At 36.0% G+C, this 17,193-nt stretch overlaps 1 protein-coding gene across 1 annotated transcript in view; it reads right to left on the bottom strand.

The window, feature by feature from the left end:
* The window catches only part of LOC106668297 (glycine receptor subunit beta-type 4-like), a 484,524-nt gene that overhangs the window by 387,730 nt on the left and 79,601 nt on the right, over positions 1-17,193 (bottom strand). The window contains exon 2 of the mRNA XM_024225359.1: positions 2,775-2,863. Coding sequence (XP_024081127.1) covers positions 2,775-2,863 — 89 coding nt within the window. The remainder of the gene's footprint in view (positions 1-2,774; positions 2,864-17,193) is intronic.

Raw genomic sequence — 17,193 nt, 5'->3', positions numbered from 1 at the left:
CATAAATATAAAATAAAACAGTTAATTACTGTAAAATGCAAGAAAACAGTCTAAATCATAATTATCAATCGTAAAAGATCAAAATTCCAAACGGTACTGTCTCAGTTGCTACTATTTGGTCTGATTTTCCTTTTTTCAAAATACTGAAAACACCTATCTATAATTACTATGATTCTCAGGTGATGGTATGGTATGGTATGGTAGAAAAGTTACCAGGAAGCGGGGTTTGTTCTCCCCAGGCACTGCAGCCTTCTTGCTTATTGTACCTTCCTAGTTCCTTAGTTCAGTCAATAGACTCAATCCTTCTTCTTAGAAGTATCAGGTCATTGATTGTTATTGCTGCAATTTGATTCCCTAAGGTTTTTCCGTACGTTAGGTTAAATCTCCATTGAGCTGTTGCTTCGCATTTGAAGATGATATGAGTGGCTGTTTCCCCCTCCTCATTACATAATCTGCAAATGGGATCATCGCTATATATACCCATGTTGTGTATATGTTTTCTCAGTTGCCAGTGACCGGTTAGTAGTCCCTCACTCCCTCTCCAATTGCAGCAGTGTTTTTGCCATTCTCGGTGAGGGTTGTTTCATCATAAGTTTACTATGTCTAGCACCAAATGATCCATTCTGCGATGGAGGATTCTATATTTGTTCTTGTTATCCCAAGAATAGGCATATCCTCCTCTGGCCAGTCTGTCTGCTTTCTCGTTACCCAAAATTCCCCTGTGCCCTGGCACCCAAGATATCACCAGGTTGTTGCGTTTCCCCAGGTTTTGGAGTTTTTGGTTGCATTCACTGACTAATTTTGATGTAATTCTTTTACATGCTAATGCTTTAATGGCTGCTTGGCTATCTGATCTTATGAGGATTTTTTTGTCAGAGTAACCTCTTTTAAGATTTTCCAGGGCACAAGCATTGATTATAATCTGGTTTGGGATGGTATTGGGTATGTGATCCCAATAACATCCCAAACCAGATTATAATCAAAGTTGGTCGATAACTGAACAACCTCGTAAACAAGCATTGATGGCATGTATTTCTGATTGAAAGACCGAAATGTACTTCCCTAATGAGTTTGATTGTTCATGTTTTGGGCTTGTGCAGAAAACGCCTGGTCCGGTTTTGGAGCCATCTGTGTACCATATCATTGTATCTGATGCTTTCCTGTGTTCTTCCTCTCCTTTATAGGCCATTGAGACTTTATAGGAAGTTGTGAAGATTGTTTCCGGGATGATACAATTAGTCCCCATTTCTAATAATGTTTTGGTTATGGTTGTATGCCCGAATTGTTTAGTTCTTTCCAATTTAATTGTTTCTGGAGCCTATGTGAGCTTTTCCTAGCCTCTCCTTGTATGAATATCTCCAGGGGAGGTAGGTTTAGCAAAGTTTCTAATGCATTTGTAGGGGTTGTTCTCATTGCTCCTGTGATACATAGGAGTCTTTAATGTTTTGGTAGCTACTTTTTGTTGAGCTTTGTTCCACCAGATTAGTGATTCAAAGGTTATTCTGGGTCTTATTACTGCCGTATATGGCCAATAGGCCATTTTCGGTTTTAGTCCCCAAGATTTGCCTAGGGTCCTTCTTGTGGTTCTCAGGTGATAGTATCAACCTATATGAGGCTCACATAAAGGCCGTGTCATCAGCCGTAGTTTTTTAGCTTGTAAAGATTATTTAAATAAGGTTGGACCAAGCACAGACTATTGAGGGACCCAGAACTTATACTTCTTAAAGACGACCTTATGCCACCAACCTGTACAAAGAATTTCATCTTGGTTAAGTAATTGCTAGTTAATTGATTGACTAATTGCTTGAACTGATATGGCATGAGTTTAAATATGAGATCTCTGAACCAAAATAGCCAAACGCTTTATCCACGTCAATAAGTGCCATCCTTACATGCTTATTTGCATTAGCATTATGAAGAATCATATTCTCCTCTTTGGCCAGCAGCATGGTAGTAGAATGCATGGGCCTGAGGCCAAATTACCAAGGCATAATAATATAATTTTCAAACGTGCCTAACTCTTCGCAGTACTACTACCTCAGCAATTTTTGTGAGCGTACTAAGCATATAAATTGGGCAACAGTTACCAGGAAGTGTGTAATTTTTATGAGTTTTAAGAATAGGGATGCGATCGATTAGTATAGTGAAATAAATTAATACTATAATAAAATAGTACAGGAGCTTTTTTTATTTTTCATGTGTTTTACAATTAATTTTATCTCTATAGTAGTAGCTAGTGTACAGTCAGTGTATTTTTGATAGGCGGGAAGAAAGAATTTTTTAGTAACTTTATATTACTAAAAATTCAATAAAGTTACGAAGATCGTTTGGTAAAAATGTTAATTTATGATCAGTTTCTAAACATTCCTGTTTCGTCTTTGCTCGGATGATCTATTTGACCCGATCCTGTTCAAATTTCTCCAATGAAAACAGAAACATGCCTAATCACCACTTATAACGTTTAGAAAACGTTTTGCTGCATGTAAATTCAAAGTTTAATTTGTGTGATTTATCCTTAATATATATATTATTATATTAGTAAGTGTGCAAATATGAGCTTTGATGATCGTAATTGATAAACCGGTGGGTAATATCACAGACTTTTAGACCTAAATTGTTGTTTTATTACGATTTTATGTTCTTAATTACGATTCGAATTTTTTTATTTTCATTGATAAACGTACAAGCATTACGATCGAATTTTAAACAATACGATGGATTTATCTTTTGTGATCTTTTGAGGAATTAAAAAATTTCTTATATTTATAACTTACTCAGATGGTTGGTCGGGGTGGCCCGTCGGTCGTAATCCTTCTTGAGTAGCCTGTCCAGCGTTTGCAGATGGTCCAGCTTAGCACCGAATCTAAAACAGAAAAAATTACCTTCAGTTACACAATAAAAATATTCACGCCTCAATCATTTGCATTGTTGACAACAATAATCGAACTGAAATGCAAAGCTGACAATGTAAAACGCCCTAAAATATTTGTTCAGCAAACTGGGCAGACGTCTAATCTGTGGAAAACGATAGAAAATCTGCTTCCCCCTGGGTTTTTATTTGTTCGAATAAACATGTTTGCAAAATTCTGTTTCACTAATTTATCTCGTTTTAGAATAAATATTCAACAGAGTAATTATTCAGAAATCGTGAGATGCGGTCTGGTGTGATGTAGGTTTCAGAAAAACATTTCTTTATCGTGCCAACAACACAATGTTTATAAATCCCAGGCCCTGAAGATAATCTCAATAATGATCGAAACGTTGGCACGATAAAAATTCTGAATAACGGTCACTAATCACCACACATTCAACAGAGTATAAAATGAATATCTACGTTTGTTTTTTCTCCACTGTTAGTTTATTTTAATTTCTTATAATCTTTATTATATAATATTTTACAAAACACATGGATTATATTATAATCATCTTCTATTAGCCAGCTTTAAGTAAATGAAGTGGATTTGTGAGAAACCACTTTTAATTTTTCCATGAATTCGTTCATTCTGTTTTGCAACACGCTTAATAATCAGCATTTTAATGGGCACTTATAGTAATTTTATTTGAACAACCTTTTAAAATTGTTTGACATCGAACAAAACAATCTTGCAAACTACAATGTGTATGCTTTGTTTAAACATTTTTTCTTTTGAACAGATACAGCCAATAACCACAACAAGGGTGAAGTGCCCTATGAACCATCCCAAGAGCGACAGCTTTTCTTTTCAGAATCACAAACGAAAAATTAAATCTTGTATTTCAGGCTTTTCACTGATGAAGTTGACTCCATTTTCATCCACTTTTGATCCAATTGGCAGTTTATTTTCAAGTTTGAAATGTACACACTAAAGGATTGTCCAATTCAGGAACATGGGCATTCGTGTGAAGTCTGTCGTTAAAACCGACAAAAAATTGTTTTTTTTTTGTTTTGTTTTTTTATTGCTACAAAACAAACCTTCAATTATTATTTAATAATTACAAATTAATAATTATTTCAATTTTTATTGGGGATTTTTCTGTTGACTCTCAACACGACAAGCAAGAATGGCACATATATACAGAAGACAAACACTTTTAGCCCTGAAGATGATCTCAATAAAGATCGAAACGTTGGCACGATAAAGAAAATGTTTTTCTGAAACCTACATCACACCAGACCGCATCTCACGATTTTTTAATAATTATCGACTAACGGTCACTAATCACCACACACTTTTGATAATCGGTAGACAGCATTGAATTTGAGACGGAGGAATGAATGGCTACCCGACTTAGGATAGGCCATATGCGATTGACAAGTCTTACGCGAATCGCGAGCAATTTTCATCGGCTTGTAGATGAATCGATCGATCGCACGTACCTCCCGGTTCCGTATACAGACCGAATAGGCAGTCAGGTATGACGGTTGTTCTTAAGCAACATTGTGAACCTGTTTGGGTATCGCACGGACGATTCTTTTCCTCAGAGAATTATAAGTCGCCCGATAAAATATCGGGATATATATATAATAAAACAGGAATGAATATAGTACCCGTTTTATTTAACAGCTGTTAGCTAAATTTTTGACATATTTATATTTCTTCTCTTAAGGAATTGAAGTGCATTATTCAGAGGTAAGTATATACATTACCGTCGATGTAATGTTTGAGGGTCTAATAAGAGTTCCTTACAGACCTTTATTACCTTCGTTTTACCTTGGAGTAGAGAATGATGAAGGTTATACAGAAAATCCCCCCATAATCAAAGAAGGAGTGGAGGAATGAATATATTTAAGAATGGATGAGACATAAGTGATATATAACTAGTTTATAACTTGTACGTGTTGGGGGATGAAATTGCCTAGCTGACGATAGAGTTGAAACATAACTTTGTTAAATCGGACGAATAAGACAGAAGTCCTAACACAGGGAAGCCAATATGAAAAATCATGTATTAATAGTGAGTTTAACTTTTAAAAAAGTTAAAGTTTTGCAGATAACATCAATTTTCCAAACTTGACTCTTTCAACATTTTTAGTCATGATAATGCTCTTAATTTATAACTTCGGTACAACACATTGCAAAAATCTTCCTTCGTTAATTTAATTCTGGCTATGAACGGAATAAATGAATACTCTCTTTTTTCTTCTGTTTTATGTAATAAACGAGTCGTACAATTCCGTACAAGACTTAATACAAGACGAGTACTTTGCCTAATTTCTAGATCCGTTTCAAATTACCCTAATTTTAAAAATTGAAAAGCGGGTTTTAATCACGGCGGTTATTTGTAAAGGCACGGATCTATCTGATAACAGTGGGGAGATATTAATCAAAGGACTCTCTCGGTGTGCTTTACCAGCACCATTGAAACTTCCCCTCTTGAGGAATTTGGCTTGTCAACTGATTAAAGCTAATTCACTATTAGATGTTCGAGCTTTCCTAAACTAATATAATAATTGTAATTAATTATATTTTTTATCTAAGGACTTGGTTGAGATGAAAACGCTAGGTCACGAGAAGGATTAAAGGGGACACTAACTTTTTCATCTCAACCAAGACCTTAGATAAAAAATATTTTTAATTAAAATAAGAGTCAATTATGTCTGCTAAATACATATGTGTATAATATATAATACATATAAAATAGTGTATTTAACTGTTAAGGCCCGAATAAAAAAGGTTTCGTTTAATGCACTAGTTTTCGTGGTCCGCTTGACCAATCAATATCATTCAATTAATTAAGGTTTTTAGTTGAGATAAAAAAGTCAATGTCACGAGCGGGATTCGAACCCACGACCTTCGGCTAAATACGCCGCTGCTCTACCACTTGAGCTATCGTGACCTCGATCCACTCAGACACTAACTTCCCACCTCAACCCCACCTTTTGAATTTTCCCTCCTTTTGGCCATTTTTCAGCGGCGTATCTAGCCGAAGGTCGTGGGTTCGAATCCCGCTCGTGCCATTGACTTTTTTATCTCAACTAAAAACCTTAATTAATTGAATTATATTAATTGGTCAAGCGGACCACGAAATTAGTGAATTTAATTCAAGGTTAACGTTTGTTGTACTTCGTGTGGCCTCTACACTGCCATTCGACTTTGAATTTTTCATGGGGACCAGATCGGCATTATAAGCCTACCTCCCCAAGTAATTGTTGTTGTACCGACTCTTCAGGACTTCACAATAAGTTTTCACCGTCGCCATCGTCAACAGAGTTTCTATCGCGGATTCTTCTTGGGAAGGAACGACTTTTTTTTTGTTTCGAGCCGGATAATCACCAGTTCCTGAACAGCCTTTCAATCATCTTTCGTTGTCATCATGGATCGTCGTAGATTCGTAGCACACCTGCGGAACCCTCCTATCACCTTCTCGAGATTAAATTGCCAACTGCTGGAAGGTAGCCTATCCCACACCTTCTTCATCGGAACCTGTCTTCATCTGTTATCGATCAACCCTGGACTGACATCGTCTGATCGCCGATTGAAGAGATAAATTCAATTGATGTATTTTTAAATTTGAGCTTCCTGTAATTTATTTTATTTGCAAGCTTGAATCTTTTCTTTTAATTATAAGTCGTTCCTTTTTCAAGTATTTTGCTTGTTTTTAATTTTGTTACGTTAAAATGTAAGGAGATTCGCTGGTGCTATTTTGCTATCTGTAGTAGCCCCTCCCTCCAACAGTAACAGTCACTTATTTATTATTATATTTAAAAATCATAACAACCATGAAGATTTTATTCTTATTCTGTATTAATTATTAAAGTTTTTTTTTCTTGGTACTAGAAAAGACAGAACAAAATCTAATATAACAAATATAAACTGTATACACACGTACAATACAACAAAACACGGCGTCGGTGGCCGCAACGGTTTAGGCGTTGACACGGCACTCATCACCGTAAGGTAAAGGTCCCGGGTTCGAATCCAGCGGTCCTGCATTCGAACCCGATATACTTACAAATGGGCTTTTTTGTCAAAACCACCGGCACCACGAGGGTTGATATAACCTCTGCTGTTGCAAACCCTCGTAAAAAAAAATAATAATATAATCTTTTTATAAATTATTCAAGAAAATCAATCAGTACATTAATCATCGTAGCAACAGTCCCAATGGTTTGCATGATATTTATTATATAAATAGTCATATTTCTCTTTGGTGCCGCTACTGAAGACGGTGAAATGCCGAAACGTGTTTAAATAGGCAAAGACCGGCTAGTTACAAGTAGTAATTAAAGATTTCATCGCATCGTGATTAGTTAGATCGGAAAGCAGCACCAAAATAGAGCAGTCAAAATGTAATAATAATACATTAGGTAAAAAGTGTATAAAAATTAAAAAATATGGCAACAGTCGAAAATATACATGGAAATAGAAATAAGGAAAATCAAAGATTAAAATTCATTGCAGTTCAAGGGTAACATCTATATTATTCCTTAAAACTTCAAAAAATTTTCATTACAAGGCCATCTAACTGTAAACAATGGATCAATGCATGACAATTCAAATAACGGGCAATTCTATAAACACATTTCGAGGATGAGAGATTAGTAGAAAATGTAAAATAGTTCAGCCACTCGCGAACTCCGGCTAGGCTGACAGGGCTAAATAAGAGTTTAAGCTGAGTTGTGATAGAATTTCTGGAGCATCAATAAATTTATTTAAAATATTCTATCAGAATAGTGAAAAAGCAGCACGACAACGAGTGACCAAGGAGTCCGTATTCGATGCGTCTAGGGCCGTGGAATATGTAGTGAAGTTGAGACCAGATTTAAACATTAGGTATTTGGTAGCTTTTCTTTTAATCATTTCTAAATCATTTACCATTAAATAGGTCTTGTAATAAGGAGAACAATTTAAATCGCCGTATACAAGAATACACCTGCCAAAGACTAATAGAATATTTTTATTGCATGAACACTTACAAAGTCAGAGGTTGAAACCGAAGTTTCTGTATGCCCTATTGAATAATGATATATGAATAATGATTCTCAAAGGTACATTTCTTATTAAAAACCACCCCCAAATTAGTAACCATGAAGACCTCCCCAAGAGGGACACCACCTAAGAAATATGGTGGTAAGAAATGTAATGAAATTTTTTTGTGACAACAAACCATCATTAAACATAGAAACGACGGCCTCGTCAGCTGAGGTCGCTGGCACAATCTCGTCAGCAAGGACCTGGGGTCAACACCATCCCAGACATATAAACTGCTTCGTCAGCAAGAACCTGGGGTCAATGCAATCCCAGCCTTATAAACTGCTTCGTCAGCAAGAACCTGGGGTCAACGCCATCCCAGCCTTATAAACTGCTTCGTAAGCAAGGACCTGGGGTCAACGCTACCCCAGCCATATAAACTGCTTCGTAAGCAAGGACCTGGGGTCAATGCCATCCAAGCCATATAAACTGCTTCGTCAGCAAGAACCTGGGGTCAATGCCATCCCAGCCTTATAAACTGCTTCGTCAGCAAGAACCTGGGGTCAACGCCATCCCAGCCTTATAAACTGCTTCGTCAGCCAGAACCTGGGGTCAACGCCATCCCAGCCATATAAACTGCTTCGTAAGCAAGGACCTGGGGTCAACGCCATCCCAGTTGTAGAAATTGCTTCGTCAGCAAGGACCTGGGATCGACGGTCTCCGAGGCCTTGTCATCCAACGCGACAACGAGCCTCCCTTGCACCGAACTTGTACGCTAAGAAATAAAAGCAGCTTGTAAGTCAGGGGCACCACCCCTTAAACTGGAGCAATTATTAACTTAATCCTATTATCCCGTATGAGACCGGTAGAGCGGCAGAGAGAGATATCCCGTGGCACAGAGGAAAGAGAGAAATCTGCACGAGAATATAAAGCAATTTCTAAGAAACATTTGCAAATATAATAGGAGTATTCGCCATTTTTGTGTTAACCCTATTAAATATGTTAAGACGTGTTAGATTGAGAAAAATGACGACTAGATCTGTTAGAATCGGCTACTTAATATTGCTCGATCTAAAGACTGGGACCGCGGTAACCGGTTAAGGCGTCAATCTCTCGGCAAGTAGATCCCGCGGTTGTGGACTCCGGACGAATTTTCTATCTAAGGAGTGGCCTCAAGGAAAATGGCACCCATAGATGGAAGACCTGGGCGGGATCGGATCTCAGTTACCCCGAATTTGGTTCCAACCGCCTTCAAAAATGATGTTCTTAGTTGGACGTACACCGGGGACGATCAATTCACACACGTGTTGCAAGCTCTCAAAAATGGAGCCAGGAAGGAGCACAACAAGCAGTACAGAGCTGCGGTGCTCAGGGCGAACCCCTCCACCAGTTCCTTGTATCTACCACAACAAAAAATGGAGTTGGACTTCTGTTAAGTGGAATCGAAAGCAGTGTAGGACTCGGTCGGCATAAACTGAACAGCTTGTTATTTGTTGTTGCTTTAATTAAATTCGAGCAATACATTTCTTTTTTAATTTCTGACTTTATTATACCTCATTCATACCTCATGATACGTGGAATCTTCATCAACTGAATATGTATTTACGTAATCCACCTATCCCATGAAGTAACGACCTTCACTATTGCATTCACAAATAAGTTATTAATGACGTGATTAGTCTTACCTTTCGACTTTCTTTTGGCATCTTAAAAAAAACGCTTTTCCTTCACAAATCCAACAAAACCTTACCAACAATAACAAATCTTCAAGTGTTATACCATTAAAAACACTCTCTCCTACTGACATGTTAACTTCAAAATAGGAAAATGGGCGTTCATGATCCTGCTAATAACTTTCGACTCGACTTAACCGGCGTTAAGTATAAAAATATACCTAATTTTTAAATAATGTAATATTTTAAAGCAGCATTGGAAATTTTTCAATTAAGTATTGTGAGTTATAAGTTCGAACGTTACACATTCTAAATGTGAGGCACTGCTAAAAAGAAGTAAATTGGATATGGTGATATTAATAACAGTTAGGTGGCCTGGTCCCCTACACTCCACTTTCAAGATTGCAGGTCTGGTGGTAAAGTTGGTTGGATCACTTATCATCGGGATCCTCCCCTCGCCGCCGCAATATTTTCTACATAATATCTTTTCCAGGGAAGAACTTTTTTTTTAATTAGGAGATAAGTTTCCGCCTCTTTGCCTCGAGTAAATTGTTTCTGGCTCACCCTCTTCATAACGGACGTGCGTTATGTCATATCTCATGGTGTGTCGGAAAAGCCGAATTAAATTGTTTTAACGTTGATGATGATGAATGAATGATTTTAATTTATTTGAGTATTTTCACCCTTAACACACATTTACTTATATTATGGACAACAATAGATGTTCATATTAATTTTAATTTTGTAAGTTATTAATCATAGGTTCAAACTCTTAATGAAGAAACAGATCGTTGAGTCTTATCCCAGATATTTAATATAAAATTATAATATTGAAGCTAATATTTATTATATCGGAGATAAATTATCCCACCCACGTTTTTCCTTTCTACTTTAATTCATACGAATTGGTATAAAAATATATTTCAACTTATTAAATTCACTAGTTTTCGTGGTCCGCTTGACCAATTAATTAAGGTTTTTAGTTGAGATAAAAAAGTCAGTGTCACGAGCGGGATTCGAACCCACGATCTTCGGCTAGATACGCGCTGCCCTACCACTTGAGCTAACGTGACCTCGATCCACTCGGACCCTAACATCCCATCTCAACCTGTTGAATTTGAAAAATGGCAAAAAAGGAGGGAAAATTCAAAAGGTGGGGTTGAGATGGTAGGTTAGTGTCCGAGTGGATCGAGGTTACGGTAGCTCGAGTGGTAGAGCAACGGCGTATCTAGCCGAAGATCGTGGGGTCGAATCCCGCTCGTAAAAACCTTAATTAATTGAATAATATTTTTTATATTCAAAGTATTTCTACTCACTCAAAGTGTTTGTTTTCTGAGTAGAAATACTTCGAATATAAAAAATATTTTTGCATTGTATAAATTCACTTTTTTCCACATCCTACATGTATTAGTTAAATTTAAACAATGTTTGTAAATCCCAGGCCCTGAAGATGATCTCAATAAAGATAGAAACGTTGGCACGATAAAGAAAATGTTTTTCTGAAACCTACATCACACCAGACCGAATCTCACGATTTCTGAATAATTATTGATTAACGGTCACTAATCACCGTAATACGTAAATAAATAATGTATTTACTTATCACTCGTATTTGTACTTCCACACATTTTCACTGATGAAAACGTTTTATTTTTATTTTAATTATTCGATTGTTAATACTACCAAAGTGGAACTACGTCCATTAGTCAAGGTGTGTATATTCCTGGTTAAAAATCTTTGGAAACTTGTTTTCGAAGTGGAACGCAGGGAGAAGTGATAAGAAGTGAATTCTAAAGTCCATATCGAAAAGGCGAACAACCAATTTCGGCTGAACTTCGCGTAAACCACTTTAGATGTGTCGTTGGGTGTTTCTGAGAGTTCTTTGATTTCCAAAGGCGACTTACTCGACTTACTCCCCGCACTGGCACATTCCCTGTTGAACAGAATATTTATTTTTCTTCCGTGTCGGATTAGAGTCCGTTTCTGGAACATTAAATGTTAAGACTGACGAACTAAAGTTAAAAGCTATTTGAATCAGTTTTTGTTCAAACGTTTCAGCTGATCGACTGCCTATTTACAAACCATTGTATAATCTTTCTTATAGACTGCTAACCGGCTTAATTTTGTTTTTTTAATTAACAATAGTAAGTCTGGCAATTTTCATTTTTTTAGGATAGATTTCAAGGCATTTTCTCTCGCATAATTAATTTTACTAATCGAATTGCATCATCGTCAGACCGCGGGGATCATAAATCATAAATGTCGGCAACTTTTGTGCCACAGGCATCACATAGCATTGCCTGGTATCCCTGGGCAAAAGGCACAGCCTTAATTTTGCAATAATAAATTCGCCGATTTCATTTACAATATAATTCTACTTATTTGATCAGAGTTTATGTTTTACTAGTGACGCTTTATGTTTTTAATTGTAGACAAAACAAGGAGCGTAGTGAAAAAATCTAACAGGGAGTAAGTGTCGAATTAAACAACAAAAAATTGTTTTTAAAAAGATGGTTCCTACTCACAGTAAGTTGTTTCGCAACAATCCGGATTTCGAGCCCTTTAGCTCATCATCAGGTTGAAGGACTTTTACAACCACGTCTCTCGACATGAATTGCAAAAGTGAGCCCGCTGATACCACCGCCAACGCGATTCCAATGAGGAGCTGGTTTTTTAATGGCGCTCAATTTGAACGTGTGAAAAGCGGGAATTATAACACAAATAACTATTATATCGGGTTGTCCGGAAAATAATGCAGGATTTTAAGTTTTCATTAAAAAAAATCTATATAAAATATTCTGTTTACGTTTACAGGATTACTCATTTGTATGAATGTCAACACTTATTAATCCTCTTCCAAATGATATTGTTTGTTTACCTCTGTAGCATTCCGCTACTTGGAAATAATTCAGTCATCCTTATAATGTCAAAGCGAGAATTTCGTACGATTTTCTTTTACGAGTTTAAACTCGGCCGAAGCGGAGCCCAAACGGCTAGAAACATTAACCAAGTCTGGGGCGAGGGTTGTGTTAATGAGTGCACTGTGCAAAGGTGGTTTAAAAAATTTCGGGAGGGAGATTTCAGCCTTGAAGATGAAGAAGGTCGTGGAAGGCCTTCCTCTCTTAATGATGATGTTCTGCGATCAGTGGTGGAAGAAAACCCCAAAACAACTGTTCGAGAACTTGCAGAGCAACTCAAAGTCAGTAAAACGACCGTCGCTGACCACCTCAAGGCGATTGGAAAAGTGAAAAAACTCGAAAATTGGGTTCCACACTCATTAAACGATCGCCAAAAAAATCAGCGCTTTGATGTTTGTGCATCACTTCTTTGTCGAAACAAAAATGACCCATTTCTGGCCAGAATTGTTACATGTGACGAAAAGTGGATTCTCTACGATAACACTAGACGTTCTGGACAGTGGCTCGACAAAGGAGAAGCTCCAATACATTTTCCAAAGCCCCCAACTCATCAAAAAAAGGTAATGGTTACGGTATGGTGGGCTTCATTTGGTTTAATACACTACAGCTTCTTAAATCCTGGCGAAACCATCAATGCTGAATCATACTGTAACCAAATTAATACCATGCATCAGAAATTGGCAGTAATGAAGCCCTCTTTGGTCAATCGGAAAGGGCCCATTTTGTTGCATGACAACGCTCGACCACATGTGTCACGTGTAACGTCACAAAAATTATTGGAGCTTGGCTATGAAACTTTGCCTCACCCACCCTACTCTCCGGACCTCTCGCCTACTGACTACCATTTTTTTAGACACCTGGACCACTACTTACAACACATAATATTCAAAAATCAAACGGAACTGGAAAATGCATTTATTGACTTTATCAATTCTAAAAATTCTGAATTCTACTCAGACGGAATTAATAAGTTACCAACACGTTGGGAGAAATGTATTGAGAGTATGGGAAATTATTTTGATTAAAGAACATTGCTTTAAAGTAACTAGTTTCTTTTTTTTTTGTTTAATACCAAAATCCTGCATTATTTTCCGGACAACCCAATTAATAGTAAATATTGTAAGAAATTAATTATAAATTAGTGATTAAAGATAAAAGATAAAAAAATAGAATAATACTTTAATATTAATAAATTATTATAAAAATAATAACAATTGAAATAATTAATTTAATTATTTGGACGTTTAATATTATTTATGTACATATTTTAAATGGGAGGTAGATAAAAATCTGTTATATTATTAATGTATTTATCATCATGGTCAATTTTACATTTTTTAATTTAAAATTTCTCAAACCAATTTAGTTTTCTCCCTCTGTTCAACCGTATGTAACACTACTTTATTTAAATTTGAATTAAAATTATGTTTTGTTTCTTTTAGATGGTCCTTAAATTTCGAAAATTTGCTCGATTTAGACAAGTGTTTTTACTCTCGTTTTTATTTCTCTACCGCTTTGACCTATATATTTAATATTACAATCATTACAATTGAGTTGGTAAACCCCGCGTTTTGCTAAGTTGTCTACCTTGTCTTTAGGTTTGTTGAGAGGATGTGACATCATTATTATTTTTATTATTATTTATATTATTACATTATTTTTATAATAATTTAATAATATTAAGTTATTATTCTATTTTTTTAAATCTTTTATCTTTAATCATTAATTTATAATTAATTTCTTACAGTATTTAGTATTATAATAGTTATTTGTGTTATAATTCCCGCTTTTTGCACGTTCAAATAGGCGCTAACCATCTCCTCATCGGAACGTCGCGTTGGTGGGGGTATCAGCGGGTTCACTTTTGCAATTCATATCGAGAGACGTGTTTGTAGAAACCCTTCAACCTGATGATGAGCCAAAGGGCTCGAAATCCGTATTGTTGCCAAACAACCTTCTGTGAGTAGGAACCATCTTTTTAAAAAGGATCGAACTCCACACCCACTCCATCATTCATAATTTCTACAAAAGATTGTCTTTTTACTCGATTTACTCAGTTGAACCGAAGGTTTTGACGACAGATTTTCATAATTTTAGTTTAGAACGCAGAATCGAAGGAACACGCCACTTGAGGCGCGATGATACGTCGCTTTCGAAAAGTAGCCACTTTTATATTTGTTTTTAAGTCAAATAAGTTTATAAATATGTAAGGTTAAATTTTTTAATTTGACTGTTTTTAAGTTTATTGAACTTGAAAAAATGAATATAATAAAACTGAAGCTGGTAGATTTAAGTACGGTATCTGCTACGTTCATGTCATTTTCTACTAATCTAACTTCCCTCGCTGTATTTGACGGATCGTAAATATTTAAAAGTTACATAGAGCTTTATTGTAAAATAAAATCGCTAAAAATAAATGGAATAGATGTCTATCTTGGAAAAGAATGTTCTCCTATGATTTGGTGTGGACTTCTCGGAAATAAATTAATTGAGCAATCTTTCTACGAAAATATTTAAACGTTGCTTAGTTCCTCAATTTTTTGTTGTTGTTCCTCTACAACAACGACATAGAATGATTCTCCTGCTTGATGTATGCCCCGCACACAATTCTTTGCTGGTGAAAAGCTATTCAAATCGTTACTTCCGGGATAGTTGGATAGGACTTCATGGCCTGATCTGGTAGCCTCCACTTGTCTAGCCAGTCATAACCTAGCAAGCTCAATTGAAGAACTGCGGCAAAGAATAGAAAATGCTTGTCAATCCATCTCCTCTGACTCTATCGCTCTGAGCACCCATGCAGAGAGGTTAAAAAGAGCAAATCTTAACACAAGGCCGGCAGTTCGAACATGAAATATGATTAATAAATAGCAAACAAAATGACGTTTTTTTCAAACTTTTTCACTAGACTAAGAAATATTAAAACATATTTTTTGTTTTTGGATAGCGACATTGGTTCAAGAGAAATTCAGCCGGGCCGTACGTATAGGAGTGACTACTAACGGGTAGTTCTTTCTTTTTCTGTATATTTTTACGTGTAGAAATGTGTGGTGATTAGTGACCGTTAATCGATAATTATTCAGAAATCGTGAGATAAGGTCTGGTGTGATGTAGGTTTCAGAAAAACATTTTCTTTAACGTGCCAGCGTTTCGATCTTTGCGACGAACAAACACTTTGAGCCCTGAAGATGATCTCAATAAAGATCGAAACGTTGGCACGATAAAGAAAATGTTTTTCTGAAACCTATATCGCACCAGACCGCATCTCACGATTTCCGAATAAGTATATTTTTACGTCCATTTTGTTTTGTAAGATGCTATCAAATTTACTTAATCGCAACAATTGTAAACAAATAAAGAAGATTTTTGAAAAATTTAAATAAAAAGCAATTGTATTATGTTTTGATGTTAAAAACCGTAAGATTAATCTCGGTGTTGGTTTATTTTCTGTAAAAACATAATTTAGTGAACGACGAAAGATAGCCAATTTAGATTTTAATGAAGGGGAGAGGATGCCGTTAGGTGAAAAATAATTTGCATTTATATTATGAAGTTGAAACAGAACTGAATTATAATGGTTTGAAAAATGAATTAAACAACTTGTGATAAAATAACGAATGATTGTATATTGGGTTATTACTCTTGGAGAAAATATGTATTTTAAAGTACACCAACGTATCAATTCTAGTTCTTTTTGTATTTTTTTTTAAATTGACAATAACTGTAATATTGATGTACAGTAGTACTGGTAAACAAAAAATAAAACGGTGTACGCTGGAATCGGTGAGAAAAATTTGGCTGTTTCGAATATTCTCGACGATCTGAAGGCGTTTATTGACAAGGGGCAAAGTTTGGCCTGACCCTCAGGCATAGCAGTTTCCGAACTATATATACGATATCCTTTTCGATCTCTATCTCAAGAGACCCACTTTCCTTCTTTCTGAACTCTCAGCGGGTGAATATATTTAGAACGATTTCAACAAGCTACTTTTTGTCATTTCATGTTCATTCTTGTGACTAATTTTGACATAAAAAATAAAAAAATTGAAATGGCAAAAAGGAAGGAAAATTCGAAAGGTTGTAGGTTGAGATGGGGAGTCGGTGTCCGAGTGAATCGAAGACACGATTCAAAATATCTTACAAAACAAAATACGGTGTTAGCATTATTAGAAATATGTTAGGTTTTATAGATAATTTGTTTTAATATATTATTTGTCAATTAATTAATATCTATGAAAGGTATTGGTTGAGTTAAAAAAGTCAGCGTCACGAGCGGGATTCAAACCCACGACATTTGTCGCCGAGAATCAAATAGATTACACGACATTTGAAAAATGGCAAAAAGGAGAGAAAATTCGAGAGGTGAGGTTGAGGTGGGAAGTTAGTGTCCGAGTGGATCGAGGTCACGATAGCTCAAGTGGCAGAGCAGCGACGTATTTAGCCGAAGGTCGTGGGTTCTAATCCCGCTCGTGACACTGACTTTTTTATCTCAACCAAGACCTTTCATAAATATTAATTAATTGAAAAATGTTAATTGGTCAATCGTACCACGAACTGTAATGGATATATTATTTGTTTTAAATAAAAATCGTTACTATGGAGTGAGATTTCCGCAAGACGTCGGGTCCTTAAACCAGCTTGTAAATAACATGCATAGTTTTACCATGAGCGATTACACATCGAAATCACTGCAAAACCAGATATATCCTATCA

Source organism: Cimex lectularius, unplaced genomic scaffold, assembly GCF_000648675.2.
Source record: "Cimex lectularius strain Harlan isolate CLEC.00 unplaced genomic scaffold, Clec_2.1 scaffold11, whole genome shotgun sequence".
Classification (NCBI taxonomy): Eukaryota; Metazoa; Arthropoda; class Insecta; order Hemiptera; family Cimicidae; genus Cimex; species Cimex lectularius.
This window is presented reverse-complemented; position numbering and strand designations above follow the sequence as displayed.